A 19,573-nucleotide genomic window follows, 5' to 3' on the forward strand; every position below is an offset into this window, starting at 1 on the left:
TATCAATACGCATTCTTGCAACTACAGGATAGACAGGAGTTTTCGTGAGAGTTACACCGTACACCAAGTGTCTCAAACAAATCAAATATATTCATAATGACAATAGGTGCACACCTTTTGAAGTTTAATGACGTGGTCATTCTTGTACATTCGCCTTGAGATGCCGCCTGTTTTTGGGCAGTGTTCATGTTCTACGATCTATACAAAGGGGACTAGGTTTCGGAGGCAATTCGGGTAAGAAATTAGATATATATCTCATCCAGTCGTTCTTTCATACAATAGGTTCCAACAGGTATACAAGTACAATACAACAATCCACCACCCCATGTCAGCGACAGAAGGACTCACTATCAAACTCGAGCTAGCCAGAATCAGTCCAGAAATATATATCAGCGAAAGGTCAATCCTTCTATCCCGCGGATTTGCACATCGAGGTTAGGCAGTGATAACTTCGGAGATACTCGCTTGACCTGGATAGGGACGTCGTCTTCCTCCAAAATTGACCGATCAATCACATCCATATCCTCCTGGTCCTCATTAGTCTCGCTATCACTGCCCGCATCAGTGAATCCGAAGTCGAAATCGGACACGGACGAGGAGTCCAGGAAAGCCTCTTCCTTTGCCACATCCACCTCCTTTGCCCTGTTCTCTTTCTTCACTGGCTCCTCCTTCATCTTTCTCTCCTTCTGAGCAGCTATCTCTGCTTCCACCTTCCGCCTCCTTCTCTCCTCCTTATCAGCCTCTAAACAATGCAACACTACCCCCTCCCCACCCTTAACAGGGACTTCCCGAATGGCTGAAGCAAAGCTCTTCTTCACTCGTTTCGCGGGGGGTCTCTTCTCCGGCTCGACAGCCAACATCGCCCTCAACACGATCAGCATCCTTGGCACGGCGTGATACGCCCGATCACTACCCCTGTCTCGCCGGCATCGTTTCAATGCATCACCTTCTAACAGGGCAATCCAGGATTGTACCTGGACTGCGTTTCGGTCAAGGTGGAACGATGCATCGGCCATACCGCCGCCACGACCGGCGGAGCGGTTCCGCGCGGAACGGTGCGATGAGAAGGAGGAGAGGGATCGCTTGCATAGGTGCGTGAGGATGTCGAGGATTACTGCTGCGAGGGAGAAGAGGTCTGCAGCTGTGGGGTTTGTTTGGGTTGAGTGCCATGTGTGGAGGGAGGGTTGGGCAGGGTTTGAAGCGGGGATGTTTGTGGATGTTATTGTTGTTGGGCGGGTTGGGGGTGGTGTTACTAGGGAGGTTGTTGATGCCGATGAGGAAGAGGAGTTGGAAGATGTTATTGATGGTGTTGAGAGGAGGGCTCTTGGTCTGCTCCAGATTGCGCTGCGGTGGTGTTTGAGTGTTGTGCCTCGGGAGCTGTCTGTGTATCCTGAGGTTGATGCTGCGGAGGATGAGGAGGATGAAGAGGAGAAGGCGAAGGAGAAGCGGGATGGTGAGCCTGGTAGGCCGATGCGGATAACGGTTCCCTTTGATGCCGCCGAGTCTGGGCGTGGGAAGTCTGGGGATGAGGGGGGGCTTTCTTTCAGAGTTGATAGGGCTAGTCGGGGTGGCTTCTTGCGTCGTCCTGTTCGACCGCCGGATGGGAGGAGGGTTTTGTTAGGGACTGTGGGTTGGATGGTTGGTGCTGCTGTGCGGACCCAGCGCTCTGGCGCGGAGTATTGGTATGACTCTAGGTCATTGACTCGGGGTGGTGCTAGGAGCGAGTCCAGCGCTTGGAATTGGCCCAGATAGATGTGGTAATTGGGGTCGACGAGGATGTTGGATGGCCGGATAGCGGCGTGCGCATAGCCACGGGCATGAAGCCATGCCACGGCCGATGCGAGACAATGCGGCCAGGTGATCAAGGTCTGCCGACGGAATTCCTTGGACTGTCGCTTGAATGCCGGCGGTTCATCCGTCAAGAAGCTGTGTAGAGTGCGGTCGGTATCGGCGCCGGTGAACAGGGCACAGACCGTGTCGTCGACGAAATACGAGGCATGGATCGAGATGACATGTTGATGCGCTAACTTGCGCAGACCTCGAACTTCCTCGAGCACCTCTGCCGCGGAAAAGAAATGGGGTGCACCGCCCACTTGGATCTGCGTTCGCAAGTAGGCGCGACATACTACGCCGGCGAGAACGACCTTATCGGCGGTGTCGTCACGGCCTTGCACGCCACTGTTGGTAGCAGTGCGAACAACTTCCACGGGCACGCCTTCGTTCTGCGTATAGGTGACGTGTTCTCCTTCTCCAATGCCGCGTACTAGATACCGCCATTGAGTATGGAAGAACTTGGTATCGAGGGCGAGATCGTTCCCCACCGGCGAGAGACCCAGTCGATCCACGTTCTGTTCGGCGATCGGGAGATCATCGTCATCACACGACTCGTCGACGAGTGCAAAGATACGGTCGGGAATTCCGATGGTATCGAGGATTAAAAAGAGACGGCCAGCTTTGAGCAGAATCCATTCCATGTACGTCTCGCTGGTTAAACCCTCGCCCCAGCGTGGAAGGTCGAATAGTCGCGGGACGTTTTCGGGTCGGAGGCGACTCACGACATATTTAGTGTTGAGAGTGGCTTTAATACGGTCTTCGGGCCACCAGACGGAGTCGTGATCTTGTGGTTGGGGTTGTGCCATGATGGTTGAAGCATGGTTCATGGAGAAGAATAAGAGAAGAAGAAGAAACTACCAAGGTGGATAATAGAGAGAAAGCAAAAGAGTGCGGAGTGTATAGATCGGGGATGTTCCCTCGGCGAGAAGACCAGATGGAGCGACTGGGGTTCACTATAAAGCCCCGATCCACAGGTCCACACTTTCAATCACAAGAGAAATGATATTGCACCCGGTTCGAGCGTTTGTACTATTTTCAAGTTGATTAATTGGCGTCAGCTCCCCCGGTCCAACGGTCAACTTTGTTCTAGTCTTCCTCGAAGGTTGTGCTGAACGCCTACTGGCCGAGGGTGATGCTTATCTCGACCTCCGCAAGGGGAGCTCCGGATAGCAAGTCGATAGTTTTTTTTTGGAAAGCATGTTTGAGGAGTAGTTATTGATGTCAGCACTTGTGTTTCTAATTAGCTCGTGAATATTTTGGGTCTTATTGTTCTAGAGGATTTCAATGGGGCCAATGCCCATTGTACAGCGCAGAAAGTACCCTTTGTTCCTTTTCAATATTATTCCCTGGATGGACCGGGATGCGGCGAAAGCCAAGAAATGATGGATCGCGTGGGAAATAATGGATGGCCTTGGACCACAGCATCATCGCCCTTGACTGGTCGGGGTCCATTGGCCTATCGTAAGTCGCGAGCTTATCAGTGCATCTTCGTTGGTCCACTAAGATCACTCAGGGCCACTAGCGCGCTAGGGCACCCTACATATACTTACTACATACAGTGACTGTCAACATTGATTTCTTAACGGAAAGCCGAGATAAGCGGGTTGATCCTCCGCCTGACGGCCTTCTTTTCTTTTCTGACACCCCAGAGCTAGTCCTTCCTCTTGCAAGGAGGCAAATTCGATAATTGAACGCCATCCAAATGATGCTGCACGAAGAAATCAGTGGATGCATGCGGGATAGTTGGTGATCATGATGGCCATAAAGAGTACAAAGTACATACAAAACACTGTGTATATACTGAAGTACTCTGTACCCCATCCATTCTACTGTTCGTCCGGTCATACTCCGTGTTTAGCTCTTGGAGAGGGGCGCTGACGACGCCACAAAGCTGAACGCAAACTATGTACTCCATATGTAAACAGAGATAAAGCGATTGTTGACACTTTGCAATCAAACTACTTAGAACAACACAATCAGAATCTCTCATTATCTACGGACCTATTCAATCGGTGTCCTGTTTAATAACTCATATACTCTCTGACCCCCTGGTTATCCGCCTGGTCGGCTGGACCCCCCGCTTTGGGCTATTCCCGGGCCTTTGCGCCTCTGGACCATCAAATGGCTTCATTCTCGAATCATCACAGTAGCCAAGAGTTATCTCGCTGACTCGAAGATGCCCCGCGTGGCGTTGCCATTGTCGTGTGTGCAACAAAGTGTCGCAATCGTGGCTGGTCCCCGAATTCTATCAGCATTTTGCTTGTTTCGGGGGTTGCCCGCCCCCGTCAGCATGTGCAGGACGGAGGACTCCGTAAATGCCGAGGGGATATCAAGGGAGGGTTAATGACTAGGATATTGAGATAGACTTTGGAAGAAACCCCTTTAGTCAATATGTTCCTGGTACGGTATTTGCATCGTGTCAGATCTTTATCTGTAGAAACCGGGGGGTTTTCTCGGTGACGAATCCTTCCATTGGTCTCGACTGCAAAGGGCAGGTTCTGGATTACCCCTCAGACAGCCCCCTGGATGGTATATCATTGAACGTACGACCGTTTATCAAGGTCAAACTCGAGGTTCGATCCCCTAAAGCAAAACTAGCGATGTATGATCTCGCCCCTGTCAAGCATACAGTAAACTTAAAGCAGCCATACCCTAGCCCTATAATCCACGATATCAATATATCAAAAGCAAAATCTCCTAACTGCAGACCATCTTTCAATAGTCGCTATATGATGCAAGCGTGTCTGCTCTGTGCATCTACATAAAGTACCAAACGGTGAAGAATAGGGCGTGGCGCGCCGGTAGTTTTCGAAGGATTCTCTCTATTCCTCGGATAGTGGGGCTGATCATCCTGAACTATTGCCTTTGTTTCTGATGGAAAACGGATTATATGGAGTATACCACACTGACCATATGTTCGTGTTGTATCCACAATCGTTGCTTTTTGTAGATCACGGCGATCTCTGATATGGAGGCGTTTTCTGCGGGAGGGGATCTTCATGGGGTCCTTGAAGTATGTGTCTGGGCGTTAGTGGAGCACTAACGGGATCCATTCCAGAATGACTTTTGGGCATTGCTTCTTCCTGTTTTCCCGGCGGGTTTGGACGCAGTTGGATAGCTCAAGTTGCCTGACGCTGGACTGGGTGCAATGTTTCTCTTCCAACCGACAAGGTAAGCCAACCTGCCTTCGGGGCTTCGACAAGGTTCTGTCAACTTTTGGTGCTCATTCATTTCTCTCATGTAAATCAATTGACTAAATGATAGTAGTATACAGTGCCTACAGGAGCGACAGTTCTCTCCTGCCAAAGCCTTGAATCAACCCCCGCTAACAAGATGAGAGCTGTCTCTTCTGGGAAAGCATCTAAATCCTCTTTCGAGTCTCCTGGCTTTGGCGAGTCAAATTCTCCGGCCACAGCTTCGTAACCCAGTACGACACCAAAACATCCAACAGTGATTATCTAGGATATTGTTACCAGCACCCCGGTTTCAGGGGGCACGATAAAGTACTTCACCTGATTTGGTACGTTCTCTCTCTGGGATCTGGCGACAGTGAGTTATAGGGAGAAAAATGACGTCTAAGGTTGTTTTCAAATGGAATTTCCTTTGCGGGGCTAGTTTGTGGACGGCTAGATATATATACAACGCATTTCTAGCCTTCTGTCTGCTACGAAGGGTGAGTAGCCTCGCGCCCGGATTGGACCCATAGGCTAAGAAGGTTATCTGCATTGCATTTATTTTCCTAGGAAATTATTAGACAGTTTCATCTCTGCCATACTTTTGAAAAGAAATGGACCTAAAATTTGAAGCTGATGTTTCATCACCTGATCACGAGAGACAAACAGCGAAGGCTCAGTCTTGGCACCACGTCGCAGCCTCCTTCCCATCAACATCATCGACGAGGTTTTATTCCTGTTCTTCCCTGAATAGAACAATTTCGCTGAAATTTGGCCAATATGTTAGTCTCCGGGCTTCTTTTGTGTCTGTTGGCGCTGTTTCAACATGCACACGGGATTAAATGTGTCATGTATCTCACGGGGTAGGTTCGCTCCATCTGGATAGCTACTCGACACGCGAATTAATGCTCGAAATCATTAGACAGCACGATGTTGTCCCTGAGTTATCCCTTGTGTCAGATGTGACACATGTTGCCCTGGCATTTATGCGATCATCTGTCTTTAATAACAAGGATGACACCTCAGACTGGCCTCTGTTTACCACCGTTAATGCAGTCCGAACAAAATTCTCGGTCGGAACATCGATTCTTGTCGCCATCGGTGGATGGGGCGATACGCAAGGGTTTTCCGAGGCGGCATTGACAGATGAGAGCCGGAAGCTATTCGCACACAACATCAAAAGGATGGTTGAAGACACTGGCGCAGATGGTAAATTATACTCCCTGGCATGCGTGTTCGACTGCTGACAAGCTTCCCAGGAGTGGATATCGACTGGGAGTATCCAGGGTGTGTTCATGTTTCTTTCAATCGGGCTCTCCTACGCCTCATGAGCCTGGGAACTTTCTTTGTGTCTTTTTTCTAACTAGCCACAGAGGCAACGGAGAGGACTATAAACAAATCCCTAATGTCGAAAAGGCATGGGAAGTCGAGGCATATCCGAAGCTCCTCGAAGAGATCAGAAAGGCACTAGGTCCTGAGAAGCTCATCACCGCCGCTGTCCCAGGTCTCCGGCGAGACATGATCGCGTTTACAAAGGAAACTATTCCTGCAATCAGCGGCTCCATTGACTTTCTCAACGTCATGACATATGACCTGATGAACAGACGAGATACCGTCACCAAGCATCATACAGGCGTACAGCTGTCTATTGACTCCATTGACGCCTACCTGGAAAATGGCATGCCGCCCGAGAAGCTGAACTTGGGACTCGCTTACTACGTAAAGTGGTTCAAGACGGCTGACAGCCATGTTGCAGAGTGTGCAGAACATCCCATCGGATGTCAAACTGCATTGATGGAAGACCCATACACGGGGGCTGACCTTGGGCAAGCAGGGGCATTTTCATGGCATGATCAAGTTCCCTCAGAGCTAGCTACATCCTTTGAGAGAGCAAAGGAAAGCGGCAAATATGATCCTGTTGAAGGTGGGTACTACTTCTGGGATTCGGAGGAAAACATCTTCTGGTCCTGGGATACACCAGAAGCCATCCAGAAGAAGTTCCCCGCGATAGTGGAAGAAAAGCAGTTGGGTGGTGTGTTTGCATGGGGCCTAGGCGAGGATGCTCCTGACTTTACACACCTGAAAGCTACAGTTGCCAGCTTGAAGCAATACTTGCCAGACTGGCGAGAGAGTCGAAGGGACAACCCCGAGGCCAGGAATGGTAAAGATGAATTATGAATGTCTGAGTTCTCGGCGTATTCTTATTACATCAAGCTTCGATTAGTAGTTTTATGAAGGCTGAGATCTCGGAATAGATTCCGCCTTGGAGCGGGGGTAAATTGTTATCCGACCATCCGACACTGTTCAGCCTGACCCCCTACTCCACCTTTCCAACAATCTCCATCGCCCTCATTAGTGGGATGGGACTTTTGCGGCATCATGTACGAGCGGCAGCGGGTCTGGCGAGCTTGTCAAGCATGTCGAAGGAAGAAGGTCAAATGTGACGGCGAGCATCCTTGTCAAAGTTGTACACGTAACAAGGCGGAATGTCTCTACGTCGAACCTCAGGGCAATTCGAGACTCGTGGACCCCCAGTGAGTGCTTCTCCATGTTCTTATGATTACAGGTCTATGTATACAATCCGGGATAACGGGCTGACTCTCGCTGTAGATATGTGTTGAAGCTGGAGAGCCGCATATCGCTCATGGAGCAAAGACTCCGAGAACAATCACTTGCACTGGAGGCCAGAGAGGAGGCTCTACCTTTGGATGCCTCTGCTATGATCGCTATTAGTGATTATAACGATACTGACCATTGTTCTGGTGTTGAAAGCCAGTCGGTCACTGCCGGAGCCCCTGCAGCCGACAAGAGTGCGCTTTCCGACCCGCCAGGGGGATTCCGAGGATCCTCGGTGGATGCGGTGGTCCAGACACCACAGCGACCTTCGACAACTCGTCTGCGCGAGAGAACTTACGGCGATGACCAGGTGGTCGAAACTTTAGCCTTTGATTGCTTTGATACGGAAAATGTCTCGACAGACGTAACAAAGCTTGAACAGCCACTTTTGCAAGCATTAATCGACTTCTTTTATCAATCTATCTACTCCATTTTCCCAATCATCCACCGTCGCAGATTCCAACCACATTTTGATCATTGGTCTTCTTATGGCAGGGACAATGGTCCTAGTGCAGCTGATCATGATTTTCAACCTCTTCTGTATGCACTTCTCGCGGTCGCTGCTTCGGTAATGCCCGAAAATCACCCAATCTTTGAGAACTCAAGCTTCGAAATCTACAAATGGATGGATCTTGGAGACCTGTTGTACCATCATGCTATCTCGCTGAGTGCCGGCAGATCTTGCCAAGAAAGCCCCTCGGCGGCTATAAACACTATCGCTGCACAGGGGCTTCTCAGTCTCTACCTGATCGAGCGAGGCAAAGTGAATGACGCGTGGGTCACTGCAGGGCATGCAATTCGCCTATATCAGGGCTTCGATCTTGAGGATAACGTCAGTGCTGCTAGCGATGCAAAGGACCTACGTCTCGCACATAGAAATCTCTGGTGGTGTCTCTATATCTTGGATCGCTCATTGTCAACGGCACTTCTGAAACCATTGGCTATTGACGACGCTGAGAGCGATATTGAATCTTGCGACGGAGAAGAATACCTCACACCTTCGACCCTGGGACAAGCAGATCTCTGGTTCTCGGTCGTTGCCGACTTTCATATCACTATGGGCCGCATTTACCGATCGGTGAGGTTAATTCGAAAAGCCGAGTCTTCCCGGAATGCAAATCTCAAGGATACAGTTCGATCCCACGTCAAGAGACATGACGCAGAGCTCGAGAAGTACTATAAAGACCAAGTCCTGCCGAAAATCGAGACCTCCAACTCACAGGTGGGACCTCTTGCATTGCAAACAATTGCTGTATCGTCATACTACATCGGGCTTGTCCTCCTTTATCGCACTTTTATCGAACGGTTCGATATTACCGAGCCGGACTCCCTTTTGCGATGCGCCGAGGCTGCGTCTAACTGCATCAAAGTCACCCCTCAAGTAATTGCCCATGTACCGGCGAGCCACTTTGTGATCCAACAAAGTCGAGCTATCTTTGCTAGTACAAAGGTGCTCCTCCACTGTATGCGATTGGCCCGAAACCCAAGCTTTACCAGAAAGGCCTGGTCAGATGTTGAGAGCGGCCTGAAAATGCTGCGAGAGGTGAAGATTCAGTGGCCTGAGATCAAGAAGTACCAACTTCTGACTGAAGAGGATATGCATCACACTCAAACTGAACTTCACAAACATGATCTCTATTACAAGACTTTTGACTCTTTTGGGCAGACGCTTGGTACAGGGGAGACCAGTGAAAGAGCGACACCACCCTTCAACAGAACATATCCGAGTCAACGCCCCAAAGATTTCCTCGATTTGCAAGGCCTCGATAATCTACAGTGGGAGCTTTCAAATGGCACCACAAATAGCGTACTCGCAACAGAGTCCTCCCAAATTGCAGTTTCAGCAAAACACAGCCAGCCTGAAGAGCCTTCTCAACAACAATCCAAGCGGAGAAAACTGCGTCAATTTCCATCGCAATCACCCTTACCTGTCAATGATACCCTTGCTTTGGATCTGCTCCCAATGCTGAGAGATTCAACTGATTGTCCCATAATGGACCACATGATTACGACTGGAGATCTCCTACTTCCTGATATTTCCCCAAGGTCAACTAATTCGGAGGAACTGTCCACTTCTTTCTTCGGCGATGCATTGTTGATGACCTCGATTGATCAATTTTTCTCTCAATCCGAAGCCTAATAGCATATTGATGATAACATGAATATAAGTACTGAATATGGCCTTCTTTCGCACGTCTTACACCTCATAATAATCTGAATATCCTTGAGTCGTATTCCATCAAGTACAAAGGCCATTATCGTGTACAACATGACGCCTTCCAGGCAACGATCTTACAAAGTTCTAAAACCAAGATCAATGAGCAGGAGCGATCTCTCCACAGCTGCCACACCTCCGGCTATTCTCGTCCTCCATCCAGTTATCGATAACCTCTTTGAGGTGTATTTCAATATCTGCGCAGTAGAATGCCTCCTCTCTGATGATTGTAGGGACTGCGCCATGGGCCGCTTTATTATCACAATACCACCGAATTCGATCGATCATCTGTGCTGGACGAGCACGTTCCATTACCAGGCCTATCGTGTCCTTTGATCTTCTTGGAGAGTGAGGCGTGTTTCCTGTGAAATAGACATGTGTAGATAAGTGATATGTACTCGCAAGATTGTCCGAGTTTGAAGGACAACCAGGTGAAATAACCCTTGTCATACCTGGTAGGAGAAATGATTCGCCTTCGTGAATTACAATGTCGCGGAAATCATTGTTCTCAACGATCTTCAGCAACATGTCCCCTTTGATCTGGTAGAACCATTCCTAAATCACGACAGTCAGATACTATCATTCAAATCCAGTGGCGAGATAGTTACCTCTGTCTGGTTAACTTCATAGTCTCCATTAGCCTTAACCTGTGGATATTGTAACGGCGTTGTGAGAACAAACTCACTATGATAATCATTCCTCGTGTTTGGTCCTCCAACGGCCATCAAAATAAAGTCCTTCCCTGAGTATAAGCACATGTTATTCACCGGTGGCTTCAACTTTTCTGAGTTGATAGCAAGCCAAGAAGATAGGCCTATTGGGCCCGGAATAGAAGGCATAGATGACGATTGTGATTCCATGGTATTTTCCTGTTAGGAGTAAAGGCGAAGAACGGCAACGATGTCCTGGTTTGCCAGGAAACAATTTAACACATGTATCAATGATCAAGATAGTAGTAGGACTCCAGTATTCTCCGCATGCTTTATCCAGCTGTTGTCATCCCCCTCCCCAGACATAGTCTTGGCATGGATGTAGCCGACCCGCAACGGCATCCGATTGAACCACCGGATAGATCCGAGACTACTACAATTTACTCTGTGCAATTGACGAAAGTAAAGGACACGAAGAGGCCACCCGACGCTGGCATTGAATTTCAAAACAGCTTGTGTTGAGTGGCTACTAGGTCATAAAAGCGTGATTGGTGAAAGGCACCCCCACCCATCCAAAAGTGACGGCAACTTACCCCGATCTATATAATTTACGAACTTGTCTTTAACTTCACCGTGTTCAAGAATTTGAAAGCGATCAACACAATGACTATCAACTCGAGCTGTTGCTCTTGCAACTCTGGCCAGCAACGATGGGCCAAATCCAACGAGCCTCGCAGCGCCACTGCGCCTTTCCGAATTGATATGCACACGCATATTATGCCGCCAAATTTACCCGACTTCTCCAAGTTATACGGGTCAACAGAAGAGAATGGAGAAGGCTGGATGACACTTCGGTCACATTATGTCTCTACTGGTGGAGTTTCTGATCTGACTGGCGCGGAATTAAACAAAGTCGATATGTACGTTGGAGAGAAGTTCTTCAGGACGGTAGAGCCAAACTGTTTTGACCCTGTCGTCCGTATGAAAGAAATGGATGCCACGGGGGTAGATGTCCAGGTCATCAGTACCGTACCTATCCTTTTTTCATACGACAAACCGATCGAACCCGCTGCGGCATTGGCCCGTTACTTGAACGATCATATCGCGTCAGTCTGCCGAGATAACCCACAAAGATTTGTTGGACTTGCTACGGTTCCACTGCAAGATGTCTCTAGTTCGGTGGCTGAACTTCGACGAGCAAAGTCTGAGCTAGGGCTGAAGGGTGTTGAAATCGGGACCGAGATTAATGGTTGCTCTCTCGATGACCCCAAATTCGATCTCTTTTGGGCTGCATGCGAAGAACTGGACATGCCTATCTTTGTACACCCTTTGGGCTATGAGTTAGAACGGGAAAACAAGAGCCGATGGGGCAACTACTGGTCTGCATGGCTAATTGGAATGTGAGTAACGCACTGGGACGCACATGAAATAATACAAAATAATCTAACGTGAGAAATTATACCAGGCCAAGTGAGACTGCACTCTCGATCCACACCATTCTTTCATCCGGCGTTTTGGTACGACACCCAAAACTACGCTTCTGCTTTGCACACGCTGGCGGTGCATACTTGCCGCTTCTGGGGCGAATCCAGCACGGCTACGATTGTCGACCAGACCTGGTAGCCCATCGTTCTGAAGGTGTATCTCCACAGAACTATCTCGAGTCACACCAGCACAATATTTGGATTGATAGCTTGGTACATGATCCGGATCTACTGCAGCTTATTTGCAAGAAGATCGGCCCGAACAGGATTGTTATGGGGAGCGACTACCCTTTCCCGCTTGGCGAAATGCCTAATCCAGGTGAGATGTTAAGTAGTGATGCAAAGGTGGGCGAGTTATTTTCCAGCGAGACGAGGGCACGCATGCTTGCGGGTAATGCGATTGAATTTCTAGGATTGGGGGATATGTACCAGGAGCATAAGATTTAGGGAATCTAGTTAGTCACCCATTGAACTTGGTCTTGAAAACAATTGTAGCTCAATTACCTCATTCATATCCGACTATATTGACAGAAAAATACCCGTAATTTGACCTTGACCTCGTCCTCGTTACTGGTGGGCCAAAGAGCACAAGCAATGGTCAAATCGGATGCCTCTCCGGGGCGGATGAGGACTCGCGCGTCGGAACGACCACCATGCATTATCTTGTACATTATAACGGGGACTTTAGCCCATATTCGAACAATGTCATGATATAGACAGTAATAGCTGAAAAAAGATTTCAATTTTCAATTTCTATTATACTCCCATCTAAAGATGAACCTCATTTCTTCGCTTTGGGAACTCGACACTACGGAACGAGCCGACGCATACCTAACCAGCCTCGCCAGACCAATCCGCCTCCAAAACTACATTGAAAATAATTATTCAGATCATTCAGAGCCCAGCCACTGGATCGACTCATTCAACCCTCGAACTGGCGAATTATTGGCACAGGTCCCTCGCAGTGCGCTATCCGACGTCGATCATGCTGTGGATGCCGCCTCACGGGCGTTCCCGACATGGTCGCGAACCTCGCGACAAGAGCGTTCAGAAGTTCTCCTCCGGATCGCCGGTATCTTGAGTGAGAAGAAAGAATTATTTGCTGTTTGGGAGAGTATTGATCAGGGGAAGACTATTAGTCGTGCCCGTGTGGAGGTTGACCGCGCGATTTCTAATTTCCGGTATGCAAGTTTTGGCTAGAAAGTAAACAGAGCCTGCCTGGGATGCTGATATACCATTAGATACTTTGCAACCTACATTCTCCATGAAGAAGGTGCAGTTCGCTATGTTGACGGCCCGGTGTCCACCATGACTTATGAGCACCGGTCGCCGGTGGGTGTTTTCGCTCTAATCTCGCCTTGGAACATGCCGCTTTACCTCCTGACATGGAAGATTGCTCCTTGCATTGCATTCGGATGCACTGGGGTGGCAAAGCCCAGTGAAGTGACTAGCATGACTGCATTCTGTGAGTTATTTCTCTTCGTACAACAATATTCCGATAGACGACTAATTCGAAAGCAAGTGCTTGGAGAGGTCTTCCGACAAGCGAAACTCCCGCCTGGCGTGATGAACATTATCTTTGGAGACGGACCTGGCACAGGCTCAGCTCTCGTCAAGTCTCCTCGTGTTCGAGGAGTCTCCTTTACTGGTGGCACGGCTACGGGAATCCGCATTAGACAGGATACTGTGGCTGATATTGGCAAGCATCTGTCACTGGAACTGGGTGGGAAGAATCCTACATTGATATTCGACGATGTTGATCTGGCTGAGGCTGTACCACTAGCTGCTCAGGCTGCATTTGAAAATAGCGGACAGATATGCCTCTGCGGCTCTCGGATCTACGTCCACCGCGCCATCTACGAGAATTTCCTGTCGAAGTTGGCGGATTATGTCCAGAAGAACTACCGCTGCGGAGAGACTATTGGGCCGGTGGTCTCCCGGGAGCATTATACCAAGATATCATCCTATCTCAAACTAGCCAAGGAGGAGGGCGCCGAATTTCTCACTGGAGAAGTTCCATCGGTAGTGGCCCAGCAGGGTTTCTGGATCACTCCAACCGTGTTGAGTAACGTACGGACCGACAGTCGCATTATGCGGGAAGAAATCTTTGGACCGGTCGTTACAGTCTCTCCTTTTGATACGGAGGAAGAGGCCATTGAACTGGCAAATGACAACCCGAACGGTCTGGCAAGCATTCTCATGACCAAGGACCTCTCCCGGATGCGCCGAGTCGGAGAGAGAATCGATGCTGGATTGGTATGGGTCAATTGTTGGCTGGTACGTGAACTTGGCACGGCATTTGGGGGAATGAAAGCATCTGGCATTGGCCGTGAGGGAGGGTCCCAAAGCCGCGATGTGTTTACCAATTTGCGAACTCTTCATGTTCGATAAGCAGCTCTTTCTCGGATGACGTTGCGGGTCGGTTCCGGCCTGGCCCCAATTGCCTCGGATATCGGGCCGGTCGGATACATCCGGTGGAGACCTACGATCTGTGCAAGATAAATCATATGGAATAGAATTCATTCATAGTAGATGAACAATTGACTATCTTTTTTATCATCTAAGTTGATCGCCCTTCATCAAACATTGTCCAGTCATTGCTATTGACACCCCCCAACCCACCATCATGTCCCAAAGCACACCCTACTTCCGTCCTGCAACCCACGCCCAGGGACTTGCCAATTACCCCCACGCCCGGACAATAACCTCGCCCGATGGCCATGGGTCATATATCTACGTCTCTGGGACTTCATCCCGCCGCGGTGATGGGACTTTTGTCGGAGCTACACTTTCAGAAGACGGCACAATTACCCTCGACATCCGAGAACAAACCGCTGCCGTGTTATCCAATATCGACGCCATCATCCAAGGTGCTTCGGAAGGCAAAGCGAGCATTCATGATGTGGCCGATGCAACGGTGTTTTTGACAAATATGAAGGATGATTACAAGGGGATGAATGAGGAGTGGAATCGCATTTGGCCCGATCGTAATACTGCGCCTGCGAGAACGACGGTGGAAGTGAGGGCCTTACCACGGGAGGAGATTTTGGTGGAGATTAAATGCACTGTGTACTATAAGTGATATAGTAGTATAAAATTAGGGCGAGGCTGCTGCTACTGCCTGAGTTAATAATAATAATACGTAGTCTTCGACATAGTAAGGCATCATTGACGCTTCACTTGCGGAACACGCTCACCGTTCTTAGACTTCTTGAGACAGCGGGACTATAGTTGGCTCATAGTCTCATACGATCTTCTCTCTATCCTAGATTTTCTTTCTCCTTTACACCTATCTCTCCATAAATTTCTTTCGCGCCTTCACGATGTTATCGATTTCTCTTTGTCAAACGGATCCACCAAGGACTGTGATATCCGCGAATCAGTTCTAGCTTGAATCTCAGTTTCAGGAAGCCATTGTGGAAGTATTAAACCAAGCTCAGTGATTTCAAGAGCTAGTGATCAAGGACATCCCCCAGGGCTGGGAGACTTTCGTTTGGCAAAATGCCGAGACTCTCCCTTGTCATTTTCAGCTTTCATACGATTCAAATACACTACGACTCTCAACCATACAGACTTGGACTCATATTTGCGTCATTACATGGCTCGCAGATACAAAGTCAGGGTGGTACGGTAATGGAATTATAAATCATTCCGAGAATAAACTTCTCCGGGTCTCATATAATACAAGTTCGGTTATCATATCCTTCCTCCATCGTGAACTTACAGTGCCGCCCGATATTGCCTTCCATATCTTACAGTCCTAATCACATGGTACGCTAAACCTAAGATGAATTTTGCGTAAATTACCATTTTTGAATATACAAACCAACGATACCGGATTTGGTACCTATTCGTATGGATACCAGTCTCTGAAAGCCTGAACGAATAGAAGGATTTATACAAAACGCAGCAAATTAAGCGACTGTCGGCAACCTGCCAGCTTCTCTCCCTCAAGAACAGATTGATTAAAAAGTATTGTACGTACACCCAGGAAATATCTTCTCGTTGAAAGCTGCCTTCCCTTCTCTCCCATGACAGAAACCCTTACAAGAAAAGGGATGCCCAATATCAAGGCGGACAAATCGACATCACGGAAAAGAGGGCATTGAATCGGTGGCACCATATCTCACATAGTTAAAGGCGGACTTTAAGAGAGACAATTTCGCACAGTTTCAGATGGCGAAGCACCCTTTCCTTTTCGTTAGTACATCAGAATAATATAAACCTAAATAACAGTAATCACTTACATCCTATAGTTAACACCTCTGTTAGCACTATATCGTAGAAGGAACATCAATCTACGCGGGAACAAAATTGAAGATTATCACTCACACGGCAGATTTCATCTTCTAAAACCTTCACAGTACCGTCCAGATATCTCAAAATAGGGATTCTATAAGCCACTTCATCCTGAACCTATTTATTTCATATTAGTAATACTGGTATACTGTTGGTCATAACTGCCACGTAATACACTCACCACGAAGAAGACCAACTTCTCACCGGCCACCACCTGGCTGGTGACCCCCGAAATCTCTGCCCCGGGAACTTGTATAAGTTGTGCGGCTTCCTTTACGCTCTCCTCATTACAATCGACATTGGAGAAACCACCGGGCGCCGCCGATGGGATACCAAGGCCGCCGTGACACATTTCGACAGTTTTGTCGAGAGAGACAACCTGGGATGAAACCAGAATGGCAAAGAGCACGGACGAAAAGAGGGTGGTTAGAGGGAAATGCATACTGGATGAATTAGGGTCGTTAACATTAACTGTAACCTCAGTGGCTTCCAATGTTGATAGATGTGAGCTTTTATAGTTTTCTGTAAGACTAGGCAAGTGTTTAGAGAGGGAAAATCCCCTTTATTAAGCATAACAGAGCTAGTTTAGCCACTTGATAAACCTATACAAAGGCGCACAATAAATTGCTTTAGGGAAGACTTGGCACGTAATGACCAATGATGTTATCAATGATTAAACAGTTAGTTGATTCAATTAATAACTAAATACGGACTAATCAGTTCATAGTCTACGCCATCTTGTTGTGAATGTGGGGTTATGTGGGTCCTAAACTAGTAACTAGCACTTCAAATATGGGAACCCTATGACAGGATCAGCACTTTATATAACTAGTGTTTGAAATGGCGTCTTTCTATTCCCGACACAGAAGCTAGATAATGACAACTATCGTTTATTTTGAGGTAATTGTAGCGTTGAGGAGAGTTCCATTGTCTCGGTGCTATATTGTGCAGATGTTTAAGGTAAAACGCGAGACGATATTGCTCCTGTAAAAAGATAGCTCCCCGGGTCTGAGGAGCACAGCGGCTATGTATAATATAATACTATACCTTATACATTGCTCCCAGGAAGAAAAAGCCACTACTATTAGGAAAGTTTGTGTTAAGTTGTGGTTCGGGAAACAACTTGTGAGAAGATACTACAAATCAGGGTAGAAGTCCGTCAATCAGGTAGGAGAAAGGAAACAAGTCAGATTATTTCACGACTGTTTCTTGAGGATTGTTAACACTCCTCTTCATAACTCGATTTATATATAGCCTCATTGTTCAGAACAGGAAGGAGGTACATCCTTGTAGAGAGAGAGGATTAGGGGGGAAACACGAGGCTTATTCAAGCTCCATCAAAGGTCTTCCTTGCACCGTAGGACACCCAGGACAGCGCCAACCCTCCATAATGAAGAAAGTGAGGGATGGAGGAGGGAAGTTAGCAGATTGCTAATGGTCGCTGAGTTTACTTGGGTTGCACGAAGCCCGCTAGCCGTCCAGGGTCCAGGGTCTGTATCCATACGAATAGGTACAAAATCCGGGTCGTTGCTATGTATGTATATTCAAAACCGGTAATTTACGCAAAATCCACATTAGGTTTAGCGTATTATGTGATCAGAGTTTCAAACAGCAACTCTGTGTTTTCGGATATGGAAGGCAATAGCGGGCGGCACTGTAACTAATCTTTCCAGTACTTACTTTCACCCACGGTCTATATTCCAGTTTTCTAAAGCAGCCAGATGCTTATATCTATGTCCCTCATTAGAGGCATCCCGCCCTCATAGTAGAGGCTGGATTCAACGAATCTTATAATGACCTTTTCGATGATATGAGGCGGTTGCCTATCGGTGGCGATGGGGATATCAAGGTTGTTATTATCGTGAAATGAACAAAACACGCAAATTTACACGTGGATGGAATTGTCGAAGTCTACCGAAATGACCGACAGGGAATACCGAAACTTGACCAGAGAGAGATCATTTTCCCGGAGCCAGCGGGTAACCATTCCCAGCCACTTGACATTCGACGAGGCGAACTTTGTGGAGGAGGTCAAAATGCTAGCGACGTTCTGCCTTTACTCTTTCGTGAACTTCGTAATTTTGCCAGAGATACCCTTGCTGCAGATGGTCTCATTCCGGCCTAAGTGTTTAGGCAGAGCCTCTATTTACTACGTTCCGGTGGTCGAAGGATGTCGTTTACTTATAACATAAGTATGCATGGCCCACCTGCCAAAAGAAAGAGTTGGATTCAACTCCGGACACTCCTTACACAGAAAACGAGTTGTAAGTTTGATGGCGGATTCCACCCCCGGTGCCATGTCGAATAGCGCTTTTCCCGCGGCTTAACCACTCCTTTTATCGACTTGAGTACCCTAGAGTGGTCCCCGTGAACTCGATTTCGGTGGGCATTGAATGCCACCTCTGTAAGGACTTCTCGGGGACACTGGGGGCTTTTCGAGGACACTGGGGAAACTCGTGGATTGTGTATACCTCGATTGTCCGGTAGCCGTCGGACTTTTTGGTAGGCTATATCGTTTGATATTAGTGAGAAGGCTCCCTCTAGTTCTGGAGAGAGGGCGTCAAATAAACCTTGTGCCTTTTCCCAATCCGGGTTCGTGAGTTACCCGGATTCACCCTTTTGAGGTCCTTTGCAGCATTTAAGAGGCCACGTCGCTTCTCACTTACTCGATGTAGGAATGCTGCAACACGAAAAATTGTGTCGGAGGGGGGGAAGCTGTGCCATAGGCGATTCCTAGTCAGCCCGGAGTTGAGCCATATTGATTGGAACGAATTCGTCATTATGTGAAACGTAGACGGACAAGCCCAAGTTGATACCACCAAAGTGGTCAAAGAATGCGCAGAGGTTGACCTTGCCTATGAGGAAGCCCTCAAAACCAGCAATGACCAACTCAACTTGAACGTGATCTCGCCATTGACCCAACAGGCAGCTGAACATGCCCATATATTTCTGCTTCATGGGCTGTATGGCGCATTAGACTACAGCCACATGCTCGGTTGGACAATCCAGCGTGCTCGGGTCTAGTAGGGACCGGTGCCTTTTCCAGCGAGCTTCGAGCTCAACACAGAAACGAAGTAGCCCAGCCTCCTATTGACCGACATAACTAGAGGTGGTCGGGACACTAGATGAGCAGAAAAAGAAAAATACCGCTGTTGGGGATGAGACAGCGAGAGTCTGGGAGTTGTGAGGAGCTGGGGCGAGGAGAAGAGTGTCGGAATTCGTGTCATCATCATCACTGGCGACCGAAATGAGGTGATGCTAAACTAAATTGATCTTATCTTTTTTCTCATCTTTTATTTCTAC

General features: G+C 48.1%; 9 protein-coding genes across 9 annotated transcripts; 6 read left to right on the top strand and 3 right to left on the bottom strand.

The window, feature by feature from the left end:
* Positions 1-389: 389 nt before the first annotated feature.
* Positions 390-2,639, bottom strand: N7496_001462 (protein kinase domain-containing protein; the record flags this gene model as incomplete). Its single annotated transcript, XM_056694393.1, has 1 exon — positions 390-2,639. One exon carries the CDS (start codon positions 2,637-2,639, stop codon positions 390-392), a length of 2,250 nt encoding a protein of 749 aa, XP_056561122.1.
* A 3,272-nt stretch (positions 2,640-5,911) lies between these two features.
* N7496_001463 (glycoside hydrolase family 18 protein) lies at positions 5,912-7,184 on the top strand (the record flags this gene model as incomplete). Its single annotated transcript, XM_056694394.1, has 3 exons — positions 5,912-6,215; positions 6,269-6,293; positions 6,374-7,184. The coding sequence occupies 3 exons, from the start codon at positions 5,912-5,914 to the stop codon at positions 7,182-7,184; spliced, it is 1,140 nt and encodes a 379-aa protein (XP_056561123.1).
* A 466-nt stretch (positions 7,185-7,650) lies between these two features.
* N7496_001464 (fungal specific transcription factor domain-containing protein) lies at positions 7,651-9,762 on the top strand (the record flags this gene model as incomplete). The annotated part of the gene is made up of 1 exon (XM_056694395.1): positions 7,651-9,762. The coding sequence occupies one exon, from the start codon at positions 7,651-7,653 to the stop codon at positions 9,760-9,762; it is 2,112 nt and encodes a 703-aa protein (XP_056561124.1).
* Positions 9,763-9,936: 174 nt separating this feature from the next.
* Positions 9,937-10,697, bottom strand: N7496_001465 (3-hydroxyanthranilate 3,4-dioxygenase; the record flags this gene model as incomplete). The annotated part of the gene is made up of 2 exons (XM_056694396.1): positions 9,937-10,370; positions 10,523-10,697. 2 exons carry the CDS (start codon positions 10,695-10,697, stop codon positions 9,937-9,939), a joined length of 609 nt encoding a protein of 202 aa, XP_056561125.1.
* Positions 10,698-11,150: 453 nt separating this feature from the next.
* On the top strand, positions 11,151-12,418 carry N7496_001466 (amidohydrolase family protein; the record flags this gene model as incomplete). The annotated part of the gene is made up of 2 exons (XM_056694397.1): positions 11,151-11,887; positions 11,953-12,418. 2 exons carry the CDS (start codon positions 11,151-11,153, stop codon positions 12,416-12,418), a joined length of 1,203 nt encoding a protein of 400 aa, XP_056561126.1.
* A 327-nt stretch (positions 12,419-12,745) lies between these two features.
* Positions 12,746-14,362, top strand: N7496_001467 (aldehyde dehydrogenase; the record flags this gene model as incomplete). The annotated part of the gene is made up of 2 exons (XM_056694398.1): positions 12,746-13,152; positions 13,213-14,362. The coding sequence occupies 2 exons, from the start codon at positions 12,746-12,748 to the stop codon at positions 14,360-14,362; spliced, it is 1,557 nt and encodes a 518-aa protein (XP_056561127.1).
* A 235-nt stretch (positions 14,363-14,597) lies between these two features.
* Positions 14,598-15,053, top strand: N7496_001468 (RidA family protein; the record flags this gene model as incomplete). The annotated part of the gene is made up of 1 exon (XM_056694399.1): positions 14,598-15,053. The coding sequence occupies one exon, from the start codon at positions 14,598-14,600 to the stop codon at positions 15,051-15,053; it is 456 nt and encodes a 151-aa protein (XP_056561128.1).
* A 419-nt stretch (positions 15,054-15,472) lies between these two features.
* On the top strand, positions 15,473-18,140 carry N7496_001469 (uncharacterized protein; the record flags this gene model as incomplete). Its single annotated transcript, XM_056694400.1, has 2 exons — positions 15,473-15,601; positions 18,018-18,140. 2 exons carry the CDS (start codon positions 15,473-15,475, stop codon positions 18,138-18,140), a joined length of 252 nt encoding a protein of 83 aa, XP_056561129.1.
* Positions 18,141-19,003: 863 nt separating this feature from the next.
* Positions 19,004-19,228, bottom strand: N7496_001470 (uncharacterized protein; the record flags this gene model as incomplete). The annotated part of the gene is made up of 1 exon (XM_056694401.1): positions 19,004-19,228. The coding sequence occupies one exon, from the start codon at positions 19,226-19,228 to the stop codon at positions 19,004-19,006; it is 225 nt and encodes a 74-aa protein (XP_056561130.1).
* Positions 19,229-19,573: the final 345 nt, after the last annotated feature.

This window comes from Penicillium cataractarum (assembly GCF_028827025.1).
Source record: "Penicillium cataractarum strain IBT 29864 chromosome Unknown utg000001l, whole genome shotgun sequence".
Classification (NCBI taxonomy): domain Eukaryota; kingdom Fungi; phylum Ascomycota; class Eurotiomycetes; order Eurotiales; family Aspergillaceae; genus Penicillium; species Penicillium cataractarum.